This window comes from Calidris pugnax, unplaced genomic scaffold, assembly GCF_001431845.1.
Source record: "Calidris pugnax isolate Ruff unplaced genomic scaffold, ASM143184v1 scaffold133, whole genome shotgun sequence".
NCBI lineage: Eukaryota > Metazoa > Chordata > Aves > Charadriiformes > Scolopacidae > Calidris > Calidris pugnax.
This window is the reverse complement of record NW_015090977.1, coordinates 4,405,149-4,418,598: the sequence shown is the minus strand read 5'-3', so window position 1 is coordinate 4,418,598 and position 13,450 is coordinate 4,405,149. Positions and strand designations below refer to the sequence as shown.

The 13,450-nt window shown below is 60.1% G+C and overlaps 1 protein-coding gene across 1 annotated transcript in view; it reads right to left on the bottom strand.

The window, feature by feature from the left end:
- Positions 1-11,597, bottom strand: part of SRRM3 (serine/arginine repetitive matrix 3) — a 30,338-nt gene extending 18,741 nt beyond the window's left edge. Inside the window, exons 1-10 of the mRNA XM_014953026.1 lie at positions 11,359-11,597; positions 8,113-8,214; positions 4,354-4,488; positions 4,101-4,181; positions 3,655-3,684; positions 3,169-3,237; positions 2,798-2,833; positions 2,547-2,597; positions 2,336-2,440; positions 1,053-1,224 (exon numbers count right to left, since the gene is read on the bottom strand). Coding sequence (XP_014808512.1) covers positions 1,053-1,224; positions 2,336-2,440; positions 2,547-2,597; positions 2,798-2,833; positions 3,169-3,237; positions 3,655-3,684; positions 4,101-4,181; positions 4,354-4,488; positions 8,113-8,214; positions 11,359-11,582 — 1,005 coding nt within the window. The 5' untranslated portion in view covers positions 11,583-11,597. The remainder of the gene's footprint in view (positions 1-1,052; positions 1,225-2,335; positions 2,441-2,546; positions 2,598-2,797; positions 2,834-3,168; positions 3,238-3,654; positions 3,685-4,100; positions 4,182-4,353; positions 4,489-8,112; positions 8,215-11,358) is intronic.
- Positions 11,598-13,450: the final 1,853 nt, after the last annotated feature.

The window sequence follows — 13,450 nt, the reverse complement described above, 5'->3', positions numbered from 1 at the left end:
AGGAAAGAAGAAAGCAGAGAGGTGCCCCCCGAGAGGCGGGCAGGGTGCTGGGTGCTGCTGGGGGGTGCTGGGCTGGGGAGGGCGAAGGGGATGTGAATATAGGGTGGGGGGCTCCTGGCCCCCTTTTCCAGGGTGCCCCTGGCCCCACAGGTGTTGGGGTGTGGGTGTTGGGTGCTGCCAATGGGAGAGCATCCCCACAGTACCTCGTTTGTGGGAATAAACCCCCCCCACGGGGTGAGTGGGGACCTGTGTGGCCCCCCCCCAATTAGTGGGGTCCCCCAGCACGTTGCCTTGGCTCAGCCCTGCCTCCAGCCCCCCTGCTGGCTCCTCACCACCCCAGCACTGGTTAAACTGGGACTGGCCCCCTGGGTTATGGCTTTGCCCCACTCATTGTGGGAGCAGCCCCCCAGGCTTCACCAGGGGTGCCACGGTGGGGCTGGGGACACTTAGCTCCAATGTCACCTGCCGTGGGGACACTGAGTCCCTAAAGGCTGAGCACCCAGCACCAAACCCCCTCTGAACCCCCACCCTGCCCTAACACCAGTCCCCAGACTGGGCGCTGGGTTCCTGAGCACTGGTGGTGGCACCTTGGTGCTGGGGAGGGTTGGGACTGGCGGGGAAAAGGAGAATTTCCCAGCTTTACCCATTTCTTGCCTGTCTGGGCTCCAACCACTCCCAGGGAGGTGCTGAGCCCGGTGGTGACACTGGCAGGTGACACTGGCCTGCCAAGCCACCATCCCTTGGCGGGGTGGGGTGATGTCCACAGAGTGATGTGTGGCTTTGGGGGAGGGATGACCTGTTGGCCGCCCCGATACCTGCCCCGAGGTGATGGGCTGGCTCCCCCAGAGAGACTGTGCACCCAGTAGAAGGCTGATGGGTGTTGGGGTGGGGGGGTTCATCCTGCACCCCACATCTCCCCCTGTGTGCCCCGGCTGGGCACGGGGGGAGCAGAGAGAGTTGGGGAAAGGAGGGAGAGGTGATGGGGGGGGGGGTTATCCTGCGGAGGGAGGAGAGGAGGGAAGTGAAGGGTGATCCAAGAAAAGCCTACGTACATCCGAGGGCTCCGGGAGCGGGGCGCCGTGGCTGTGGCGGCCGTTCTGGGCGCTGCCCTTGTGCCCGTTCTGGTGCGGCGAGGCCGAGCGGCGGGGCGAGGGGGAGGACGGGCTGCGGCTGGAGCGGGCGCTGCTGCCCTTGGGGACATCCTGCCGGCGCTTGGGGCTTAGCCTGGGGAGGGCACCGCGCCGTCAGACACCAGCAGCCCACCCCACACCCCAGCTCCCGGCACGGCGTCGCCCTTCGCCAGGCTCCGGCAGGACTGACGGACGTGAACCTGGGGTGGGATGGTGGGGCAGGCTGTGCCCATGCAAGAAATGGGGTGGTAATTGGTGTTTTCTGCTCTCTCTAGTTCAAAATTGAAAGCCTGGCCAGGCACCATGCTGCCAACTCCCCCAAGATGCTACAGCACCGTCCTGCTCCCCTTCATCCCTCTGAGGGTCCCCATCTCATAGACATCTCTGCCACCCTGCCCTCCATCCCATCAGGGTCCCCATCACAAGGATACCCCTGCCACCTGCCTCTCCACCCTCCATCCCATCAGGGTCCCTATCACAAGGACACCTCTGCCACCTGCCTCTCCACCCTCCAACCCATTGGGGTCATCCCATCAGGGTCCCCACCACGAGGACACCTCTACCACCTGCCTCTCCACCCTCCATCCCATCAGGGTCCCCATCACGAGGACACCTCTGTCACCTGCCTCTCCACCCTCCACCCCATCAGTGTCACCATCATGAGGACCCCTCTGCCACCTGCCTCTCCACACTCCAACCCATCAGTGTCACCATCATGAGGACACCTCTGCCACCTTCCTCTCCACCCTCCATCCCATCAGGGTCCCCATCACGAGGACACCTCTGTCACCTGCCTCTCCACCTTCCAACCTTTCAGGGTCCCCATCACGAGGACACCTCTGCCACCTGCCTCTCCACACTCCATCTCATCAGGGTCCCCATCATGAGGACACCTCTACCACCTTCCTCTCCACTCTCCATCCCTTCAGGGTACCCATCACGAGGACACCTCTGCCACCTGCCTCTCCAACTTCCAACCTTTCAGGGTCCCCATCACAAGTACACCTCTGCCACCCATCTCCCTGCCCTCCATCCCATCAGGGTCTCCACCCTTGGGATACCTCCGCCACCTTCCTCCTTGCCCTCCATCCCCCAAAGGATCCCCAACATGGGGACACCTCTTCCACTTCTCCCTGACCCCCCCCCCAAAACAGAGGCTGGGGGGACCACTGGTGTTAGGGGTGGGGGTCCCGGGCTGCTCCTACCTGCCGGGGGATTTGGAGCCGCTGTCGTCGGAGGAGAGCGAGGCGCTGTGGGAGCTGCAGGAGCTGCGCCGGTGGGACCGCCAGGCTGGGGACTCGCTGCGGGACCTGCAGAGAGGGCGGCCGGGGGGGCCGAGGGGCAGGCTGAGCTGCCGCAGGGGGGGCAAGCAGGAGGGTACACTGCCCCGCTCCCCCCGCCATCCCGGCCCCTCACCTCTTGCGCTCTTTGTTTTTCTCTTTCCGTTTGTTCTTGGGGCTTCGGGACCTGTGGGAAGAGCCACGGGCTGCAGAGATGGGAGTGGGGCAGCCCCCCCGGGGGGGGGGAGTTTGTGCCCAGTGGGTCCTTCCCCGTGGGCAGAGGGGATGGGGACAGCGGGAGGGCAGGGGACAGGGGGTCTCCGATGGGGGAAGCTTGCAGCCAGTGCTGGTGGCAGTGGGGTGGCTCCCGGCAGCCATCACTCTCACCTGTGTCTTCTCTTCTTCCGTGACCCCGACTCAGACCTGAGGGAGGAAGAGGAGGCAGAGCTGAAGGAGACACGCTGAGCTGGCCAGGCAGAGAACCAAGGCCAGGCAGCTCCAGGGGATGGGGACAAGGGCAGGGGGGTGGCCCTGAGATGTGCTGCTGGATGGGGCAGGTGGCATCTGCTGTGAGGAGGTGATGACCCACGAGGAGCCATCAGCAACCATCCCTATCCATCACTCCATCCCACCCCAGCCCTAGGGCCTGGGCAGCCACCAACCTGCCCCGCTGTCCCCAAACAGCCTACTGTCCCCAAACAGCCCTGCTGTCCCCAAACAGCCCTGCTGTCCCCAACTCGACATGGTGTCCATCCTACCTGTCGCGTCTGTGTTTCTTTCCAGTCTTCTTTTTCTTCTCCTTGCGGATGGGTGAAGAGCTGTCGCAGCTGCGGGGGGGGGAAGGGGGTGTCCTTGAGGGGGGAGCAAGGGAGCCTCCAGCCCCATCGCATGGCCCAGGGGAACCCCATCCCACCTCCCCCAAGCACCCCACTTTCCCTGGACCACCCCTGGGACGCACAGACATTGCGTGGACGTTATTTCCTGGGGGAAATTGGGGTGGGGGGGCAAAAAGGGGCTTTTGGCAGAAGGGCTCCATCTGTCTTTGGTGCTGGGGCTTCCAAATCCCACTGTGTCCCATTGCCACCTCGTGGGCTCCACAGCCTCCAGCAGGACGAGATGGTGCAGCCAATTCCTGGTGGGATTTTGGAGGGGGGGACAGTGGGTGGTGGAGACCAGCCCCTGCCCGATGGCCCTGCACACCCAGTGGGGGACCCCACAGCCCACCCAGCCCGGCGGGCACTCACCTGCGCTCCGAGCCAGGTTTCCTCTTTTTGCTGCCGTGGGGAAGGCAGAGAAGAAAGGGACATTAGGGACAGCATCCCGCCCAGGTGGCCAGCGCTAACCGGGGAGGGGACCAGCGGGTAGACAGAGCCAGACCCTCCGGGGAGCCAAATCCTGCCCTGTGGCAGCCAGCTCCTTCCCAGCACAGACTGGGTAAGATCCCACCCGTGCATGCAGTTGGGTGGGCTGGTGGTGTGTCCCACAGCGTGTGTACACACGCATGTGTGTGTGTGTTGCACCATCTGGGCATGCAGACGCATTGCACCTCTTGGAGGTGCACGATTTGGGGTGCACCGACCCGTGAAGTTGGGGGGGTTCTTGCCCCACGGGAGCCTGGGGAAGGGGGTGAGCCGGGAGGAGAGCTGCCCTCCTGGGAGAGGGCACAGTGCAGGGACAGCCGGGGACTCACCGGCTCCGGCGGTGGCCCGATTTCTTTTTCTTTTTCTTCTTGGGTGGAGGAGAGGTGGAGCTGCTCGAGCGCCTTTTCAGCCTGCGAGGAGAAAGCAGACAGGGTCATGGCGGGGAAGGAACAACCACTTGTGGGGTTGGGTGGTAGGGTGTCTCCTGGCCTCCGTGTCCCCCAGCAAGGGGAACCTGGCAGCTGGGGAGACCCCCCCAGCCTTCTGTACACCTGGACACCCCCTTTCTGTATCCAGCCCGACCTGTACTCGCGGTGGCCGCTGTCCTCGCGGTAGCAGTCGGCCGAGCAGTCGCACTGCAGCAGGCAGCCCTCGCCGTAGTCGGGGTACTCCACCGCGTACTCCTCCCCGTCCGCCCCGTGGTGGTTTTCTATCACGCTGCCAAAGGAGGAAGCACAGGATTAATTCGGGGCTCCCCATTCCCCCTCTCCCACCGCAGTTGCTGAGGTACCCCCAGGAACAGCCCCTCCACCACAGCATCTCCTGGGGGACCTTGGTCACATCACTTGAGGTCCACAAGCAGCAAAGCCCCGTGGTGGGGGTCTTTCTGAGGCTCCTCTCCTTGCAGTAAATCCCCACCCTGGGGTTCAGGTCACCATCTCCCCAGGTTCAGCATCATTTGGAGCCCCTTTTGGCATTGCCCAAGGGGCTGAGCCGGGGGCTGGGGTCAGCCCAGGTGGGTGGTGGGGCTGGATTAGGGTGAGAGGAGCTGGCAGGAGGCTCGGGGGATTCGGGGGATTATCCTCCCGCTGGCGGGAGCTGCCTGGGATGATCCGGGCTTTGAGGCCGGTGGCCCCAGCGTGCTGCCGGCTCAGCACCCGAGCTCCAGGCAGGTGATGGGTGATGTCCCCCCTGGCCCAGGTGAGGTGGGGTGGGGGGACATCAAGCCTGGAGCCATCAGTGTCTCCTCTCCCTCCCGAGTGACTTCGCAGCATTAATTTTTCCCGCTGCCATGGAAACCAGCTGGAGGTTGCCATTGACTACCAGGGCTGCGAGCAGAGGCCTGGCAGCTGGACCTGGCAGACAGGAGGGACCCAGGAGTCCCTGACCAGCCTCCCCCTGCCATCCCCCACCTCCCCGGACCTTCTCTGCCATCAGTGCCAGGAGCTGCATCAAACCCTCCTGTTTGCTCCTGGGGAATGTAGGACATCTCACCCTGGGAGGGACGGGGCCATCCAGGTGTCCTGGAGGGAACCATGATGGATGGGGCCGTGCCTGGGCACCACTTCCCAAAGGAGATTTGCCCTCAGAAACCCAACGTGGGTTCCTCCACCCTTCCCAGCCCAGAGGTGTGTGGCTGGGGAGGCTGGTGAAGAGCAGCCCCCGTGCTACTGGTCCCTTGGTAGCCCTGCCAGCACCTCCAGCCGAGAGAAGGGATGCTCCACATCCCAGATGGCAGATTCTCAGAGTGGCACATGGTTGGCATCGCTGGCCACAGGCAGACCCTGGGCTGTTTAACCCAATTACAATTGGTTGGGACCAAAACGACAAGCGAGGCATCCTCCTCCTGACCACGGGTGATTGCTCAAGCGGATCTTGGGCTCTCTTCTGTGCCACAGCCATGGCTTTCTGGGTCCTCTCCAAGCGACTCCTGCCTTGGCTGCACCCCAAGGGCAGGAAGAGCCTTTCAACCACCCACCCAACCGTGGGAAAGGGGAGAAAAGAGGAAAAGAGAGGAGCGAGAGGAGATAATTCCCTGTTGGACTCTCTGTGCTCCATGCCAGAGCTGGCTGCCAGCATCTCACCCATTAGCTGTGCTCAGCGGCTCAAGACAGGCTTGCGCTGCCCCAATTATCCCTCCCCTCCCAGCACACACTCGCGTTTGCTTCCAGTCCCACCAGCCTGTCCATCAAGCAGTTACTCCTGGGGGACCGGGCTGAGCACGCACAGAGACAGGAGCTGGAAGAGTGCAGAGAGCAAGCCAGGGACTCAGGTGGTCACGGCTCTGCTCGGTGCCTCAGTTTCCCCAGGGGAGCTTTGCAGATGATGCCGAGCTTCCACATCTGCTTTGAAACGAGACCAGCTGGTTCAGGCTCATCGTCCTGGCAGCCAAAGACTGAGCTGTAAAAGTCCAGGGAGGTGCTGGAGCAGGATCAGCCCATGAGATGTTCTCCTGAGCGCTCTCCCAGCCACCCCAAGGGCTGGGGCTCTTTAATTAAAGTTTATTTAACTCCCTTGTCCAGCCTCTTCAACCAGTGCAGACATTTTTACACGCAGGACATCCTCTGGCAGGAACTTCAGCAGCTCAGATCCCCACTGCTTGAAAAGCCACCTCCTTTGGAGCCAGTTCCTTACCAGCCTCCTCCAAGCACCTCCGGCTTTACTCTCCCCGGAGCAATCCTTTGCTTTGAGACTGCTCCTTCCAGCTCAGCATTATTATTTATAGCCCCTGGGCTAATCTTTAATGATTACCCTTCGTTTTTCAAAAGCAAGCCCACAAAGGTGACAGCTAGGGCTGCCTGGGTAACCTTAAAGCACCTTCAGCTTCCCTGTTGTGCTCATTACAGCACCAGCCCTAACGAGCCTGCCCGGGAAGATGCCCTGGAGATGACTCATGCCCCCACAGGCAAAGGCCACTTGTTAACACTTGGGCTTGATGCTCCACACCAGGGTGACCTGGGCAGGTTGGTTTGCCCCATGCCTTGTTTTTTTTCCTGCCTGGAGGAAGACCCTGGATGCTCCGTGTGTCCCCAGGGCCATGAGCCCCATCCTGGGCTGGCCACAGCCCTCCCCGTCCAGCATGCTGGTGGTGTGGTGGGAGGAAGGCTCTCCCCACCGAGGAGGCTTCCCTGCCTCCCCCCTCGCCCTATTTCCTGACCCTAATGAAGCATTAATATTCAGTGAACCTGCAGCATCTATTCCTGTCCCAAGTGACCTGGTTTCCAGGCTGATGGATGGTGCGTGCCGGGCTGGCCATGCTGCCTGGGCCATTAAGCATCACACAGATAAATCATCATCCAGCCAGGGTGGACCCTCGCGAGGCTGGGGACAGTCCTACAGTCCTGCACGGGGCAGGAGGAGCGAGTGGCACATCCCCAGCAGGAGCTGGGCTGCTTTGGACACCTAACCTGAGCCCCAAGCCCCCACCCTGGGCAGAAGCAGCCCCCAGGGACCACACAGCATTGGAAGTGATTTGGAAGCAGAGGTACTAGAGGAGCTCCTTGGAGAAGCTTCTTCCATGGGGGTCCTTAGTGTCACACCACCCTGATGGAGACACAGGCTCTGGGTCTACCCAGGTGAGAAGCAGGCTCAAGTCCTCCTATCCATCCTGGGGCCCTTGCAACAGAAATTATTATTACTCTTATTAATGATTATTATTGCTAACACTAATATTTCAGCAGCCAACCTGCCGAGCCACTGCCAACCGAGCTGAGTTACCCCAGCTTCACACCAGGAGACAGGAGGACTATTCTCTGCATCATGGAGTTAAAAGCAAGACCTGGAAACCAGTACCCTCGCCAGGCTGGAGGCAGAAGCTCTGGGGCTGGAGGATTTCAGCCCTGGGAAGAGCAGAAGAGGTGACCCAAAGAGGCAGGAGCAGGCAGAGGTGAGACACAGCAAACCTGCAGCTTGGTCTCTGCCACCAGCTGGTTGGGAGAGCCAAGCACCGACACTTTCTGCACTTGGGTTTCATCATCTGGGACAGCAGCATTGCAATGCTGGCCTCTCTGGACAGCACCCTGAGGTCTCCAAAAGACCAGCAAGACAACCTCTAACCTCTCCAGAGGTAGGATGCTGCCTCAGAGAGGCAAACTTTGCCTCCAACCAACTGACCAACCAACCAACCATGAAATCAACCAATCCTCCAAGCAATCATCCATCCACCCATCCAACTCCATATACCTTCTCTGTATTCATCCATCTATCCAACCATCCTTATATATACCCTCTCCATATCATTCCAACCACCCACCCACCCATCAATACTTGGAAGCAACCTGGGAAGTGCCTCTCTGGGATGAGAGATGGGTAGGACACACAGAAGGGAGCTGCCTCACTTACATTTGGCGCCCATGCTGGTCCTCCCTGGTGAGCACGCCTTCCTTCTCCATCAGCATTTGCCGAAAGGTCCCCACTTTCTGACGGATCTCCTCTTCGGAGTACCTGGACGGGCAAAGACAGGGTCAGGGCTGCCCCGGATGGAGCATGGGCTCCCCAAGGACCTGATGAAGATGTTCATACCTTTGGGAGCAACACGTGGCCAGAGGGGCCAGTCAGAAGGATGGGTGGCATGATGACAGCCATCAGGGCCTGGAGGAGAGGAGGTCCCTCCACTTGGTCCCCTGCCACCACCCTCTCAGCAGTGCTTGGCAGAGGAATGGACATCAGGAAGGGGTAAAAGAGCAACATCATGACCTTGATGTTGCCATCCTTGCTCTGCTGCCTCAGATTTTGGGCCACGTCCCCACCAAACCCCAGCATCCACATCTCCACCAGTGCCAGCATCACTGCTGGTGACGCCGGGGTTCATGGCTGGTGCCTCCATCCCATCACCATCCTCCCTCACCCGTCCCCGTGCTGCACCAGGGCCCCGGCAGCGGAGCCAGCTCTGCGCTAACACCAAACGCTGACTCAGGCCGCTGCAGGGTTATTAACGGGAGACTCTAATCACTTTGTCCCTGGCATCTGAGAACAGCCGCGGCAAACCACGGTGCTCCAGCCGTCCCCGAGGTGTCCCCAAGGAGGGACGGGTGGCAGCCCTGGGTGGGTGATCCTGTGCCACATCCCATGGCTGCACAAGGGCAACCTGAGCATCCCCCCGGACCAAAAGCATCCAAACGGAAGGATGCAGTGGAGGGACCCGCAGAGCTGTCACCATCCTCCCTGGGGACAGGGCTAAGGGAGAGGGACCCCTTGTCACCACCACGCTGCCACCCTGGGAGGGGTTTGGCCCTGTCCTCACCCACCCCATCTACAGGGGTTGTCACAGCCCTTCCTCACCATGATGTCCCATCAGCATCGCCACTAACGAGCCCAGAAAACTGGGTGTCACAGCCTGGCTGAGCCCCGTGGCACTTGGCAGAACCTGTGCTGGGGATGGTGACACCCCTCACAGCACCACGGGTGTCCCTGGGTGCCCTTGGGTGCAGAGGGGCCCATGGCAGCACCCACCCCCAAAGCTACGGTGCCCATGAAGGGGACCAGCGAGGAGGGGGAAATCAATATTAACAAGCTCATTTGCACTGCAAGGCTCTCATTAATTCCCCAGGACTCTTGTGCAGGAGGAGGGTGGCTCACCAGGCATGGAGGCTGCTTCCCCTTTCCTTGCACCCTGCCTGGGCAGGGGGGGCCCTGAAAAAAAAAAAGGGCTGCACCCCCAAATGTGGCTCTGTACCGCACCATTGGTGGTGGGGCAGCCAGCCAGGCAGAGCGTGGCCATCCCAGAGGATGGAGCCACCAGCCCTGGCCATCCCAGAGGATGGAGCCACCAGCCCTGGCCACCTCATGGCCATCAGCCAGCCGGCGGCAGCGGGAAGATGTCTGTCTGTCTGCCCAAGAAGATGAGCGTTTGCTGCAGCCTATTACCAACCCGCCCGATGCTCTCGGAGAGGGGACACGAGGCCAAACAGGAGGTGACAGATGGGCCACCTCAGCTGGGCTGTTAGCAAATCTACAGGGGGCAAAGCCAAGGTGAGGAACCCCCCTCCTGTCATCCTGGGACAGGGGCAGGAGCATCCCACCAGCCCCTTCCCTCCTGCAACCCTCCGGCGATGCTCATAACCACAATGGAGGGATTTGGGGGTTTGCATTTAATGTATAGAATGGGTTTGAAAGGGAAAAAAAGGGAAAAAAAAAGAGGAAAAAAAGAGGAAAAAAAAAAGGAAAAAAAAGGAGCATCCGGGCACAGCTCAGGCAGGAGGAGCCATCCACATTTCAGGAAACAAGGGGAGCACTTAAATCCCCACAAAACCCCCTCTGCTGTCACACCCCTTCATCCCGAGGGGGTCCTGCCCTTGGTGACAACTCCCCCGAGGCCGGGATGTGGCCCCCAGTCCAGGCAGAAATTTCAGGGGTGCAAAGCTCTTCCCGTGCAACCCCCCCCCCAAATCCCCCCCCCGGGAGAGCCCCGCACGGAGGGGAAAAGCAGGCGGAGGATTAACCAGGTTGACCAAGATTATTACTGTAATTATATTATCATTTCGGTGTATCACCATCATCATCGTTATTAATAGCCCTAATAATAGCGAAGGCAATTACAGCAATAACAACAATACCGATTGCAATATTGCTATTACCCATGGCAGGAATGATCCTACCAGTAGTAAGATCCCCAGTAGGGTGCAGGAACCCGACAGGAGGCTCCGGGCTCCCCAAGGCACCAGGTCAGCCTTATTTATTTCCATAACGACAAATTAGGCACAATCATTATTCCAGTCTGTGTGAGACAATTTAATTCTAGGTCACGCTTGCGCTCTTAATGAAAGCCTTGGCGAAGCCTTCCCTCAATCCATTCTCCTTCTCCCCAGCTGATACCAACCCCACTCCACCCGCCTGTGCCCAAGAATTTGCTCCATCCATCAGGTTTTAGCGAGCTGTCAGGGGGATTGGGCTGTTCGGCTGGTGCTGGAGCTATGGGGCAGCCATGGGTCTGGTGGGGATGGGGTCTCCTGGCTGGTCCCCCAGCCCCTCCTGCCCACCCAGGCAGGGATGCTCTCCAGGGTTTTCCCCCAGCCCTTTCCTTCCCCGGGGCAGAGCAAAGGCTGTGGAGCAGCTCATGGTGCACAGCCAGGGGCACGGCAAGATGGGTTGGGGATCCCCTCACCCCAAAACTTGGAGGAGAGAAGGAAGGCAGGACAAACCGAACCACCAAAACAGCCTCTCCTGGGACGAAACCTCAGCTCTCCTTCATCTCCCCAACACTAGAGACGGAGAAGGACCATCTCCCACCCCAGGAGTGAGGGGCACAGGCTGGGCACTGCTGGTGGCTGCCTCCTTTCTGCCTCCAGTTTCCCAGCATGATGAGCTGGGAGCCCCAGTTCCCAAGCGCAGGGGCTGGACTTAGCTCCCAACGTGTGTGTGGATGCATTCCTAGGTCTGCGTTTCTTGGAGGCATTTAGCTTCAAAAATCAACCCACCAATCCACCCCAAAGCTGCCTGATTCACCCAAATGGGGATTTGCTTCCAACTGGGGACATTTGCCGCATCAAGGTTTGGGATTTTTTTCACTTTCACAAGGTGAAAGTGGGTCAAAAGGATCCCAAGAGATAGGGTCCCTCTCCAGCCCAGCCCCGATCCCCAGCCACTCACCCCTGCTCCTCCATCATCTCCTGCAGCTCCATGCACTTCAGCTCCACCCGCCGCTTGCGCTCGTGGTCCAGGATTTCCCGGTGAGCCTTCTTCACCAGGTTGGGCTCCACCAGACGTACCTCCTCCTCGCCCTTGTGCCACGTCCCCGAGGCGCTGGGCTGCGAGAAGCCATTGGAGGCTTCCTGGGGGGAAGGCACGTCGGCCCCATTGTTGTAGAGATCCATGTTGGCGTGGGCGGCCTCGCCTGGGAAGAGAGAAAGAGCTGGGGGTCAGGCCCTGCCTTGGTTTCCCTCTCAGCAGGTTGATGGGGATGGTGACTGAGAGATCTGGGTCTTCTGCCAGCACCCTTCCTGCCTCTTGCCTCAGTTTCCCCATATGCAAAGCAAGGCTGGGGCTATTCCCATCACCGTGCTCGTGGGAGAGGGGAGGAGGATGCTCTGTGCCAGCCTTGTACCAGGGAAAGCCTGGCAAAGCGTGGGTCTGTGGCACCTGGAGCCATATGTTAGCAGTGGGACAGGTCCCTCTGAGCCCCACGGACACCACTGTCAGCCAGTGCAGGAGGGACAGGCATCTATCTTCACAGCCATCTGGGGACACCCCCAGGCACAGGGGTCCATCCAGCAAGGGGATGGACCCAAAGACCTCAGGCATGCCCTGGCATCCCCCAGCTGCACTGTCTGGTGAGGACGCAGCCATGGGAGGGGACATCCTGACGTCTGGTCCAGCCAGCAAACTCCTGCCGATGCCCTCTAGCATCCACCGGCAACGCAAGGGGAGGAGAGGCTGCTCCCCGCCTGCCTTCTCCCTGCTCTTTCACCTTCACGTGTCCCTGCCTCCTTCTTCCACCACCACAGTCAACGTGTCCTCACTTGGCTCCAAAAATAACCTCTCAGAAGAGGACAAGCGTTCCCGAGCGGCTCTGGCGCACCGAGGCTCCGGCTGATGCTCCCCGAGCCTGGGGCAAGAGATGCTCCCAAATCTCCTGGATCATCCGGACAGACGCAACACCGTCTCGGTGACCTCAGGAGCACCCATTCCTCGGTCTCCCCATCCCACGATGCCCCACCTCCCCTGCCCAAAACACCATCCCTCTCCCCAGCATGGGATGCTCCCACTGGAAATCTGCTGCCTTAATTACCGGCGGCAGCCAGGCTGCGGAGGCACCGCCTGGGCTTTACCAGCTTCTCCTGCAAAGCCCTTCACAAAGAGAAATGATGCTCTCCAAGCTGGCTTTGGGCTTGGAGACACAGCTTTTGTCAGCAGCTGCTTCTCCAGGGTGTTCCCATCTCAGGGAACCTGATGGAGAGGCTTTTCCAAGGATGGGTGTTGCCCGCACGTTGTTGCCCAGGTTGGAAGCTGCCAACCCTTGCCCACAGTGCCTGGGGTGTCTGACACACGCTGCCCAAGGAGGAGAGGGCCAAATGCTGGCCTGGGGAAGGAGGGATCCCTCAGCTCAGCTTGGGCGTTAAGGTAGGACAGATGGACCAGGGTACAGCAGAAGCTACAAAGATGATGAGGGGCCTGGAGCATCTCCCTTATGAGGAGAGGCTGAGGGACAGGGAAGGGAGGAGATGGAGAGGAGATGGAGAGGAGATGGAGAGGAGATGGAGAGGAGATGGAGAGGAGATGGAGAGGAGATGGAGAGGAGATGGAGAGGAGACTGAGGGGGTATCTGATCAATGCTTATAAATACTTAAAGGGAGGGTATCAAGAAGATGGGGCCAGTCTTTTGTCAGTGGTGCCCAGGGACAGGACAAGAGGAAACAGGCACAAACTTGAGTATAAGAAGTTCCACCTAAACGTGAGGAGGAACTTCTTTACTTTGAGGGTGGCAGAGCCCTGGAAGAGGCTGCCCAGGGAGGTGGTGGAGTCCCCATCTCTGGAGACACTCAAACCCACCTGGACACGTTCCTGTGAGACCTGCTCTGGGTGGACCTGCTCTGGCAGGGGGGTTGACTAGATGATCTCCAGAGGTCCCTTCCAACCCCTTGTGATTCTGTGATTCTGTTTTGAGCCCAGGGAGGGCTCCCCACTCCCACTGTGCCATTCCAGGGGGATGTCAGGCAGTTCAGAGCTTTCCATATGGCCAAGC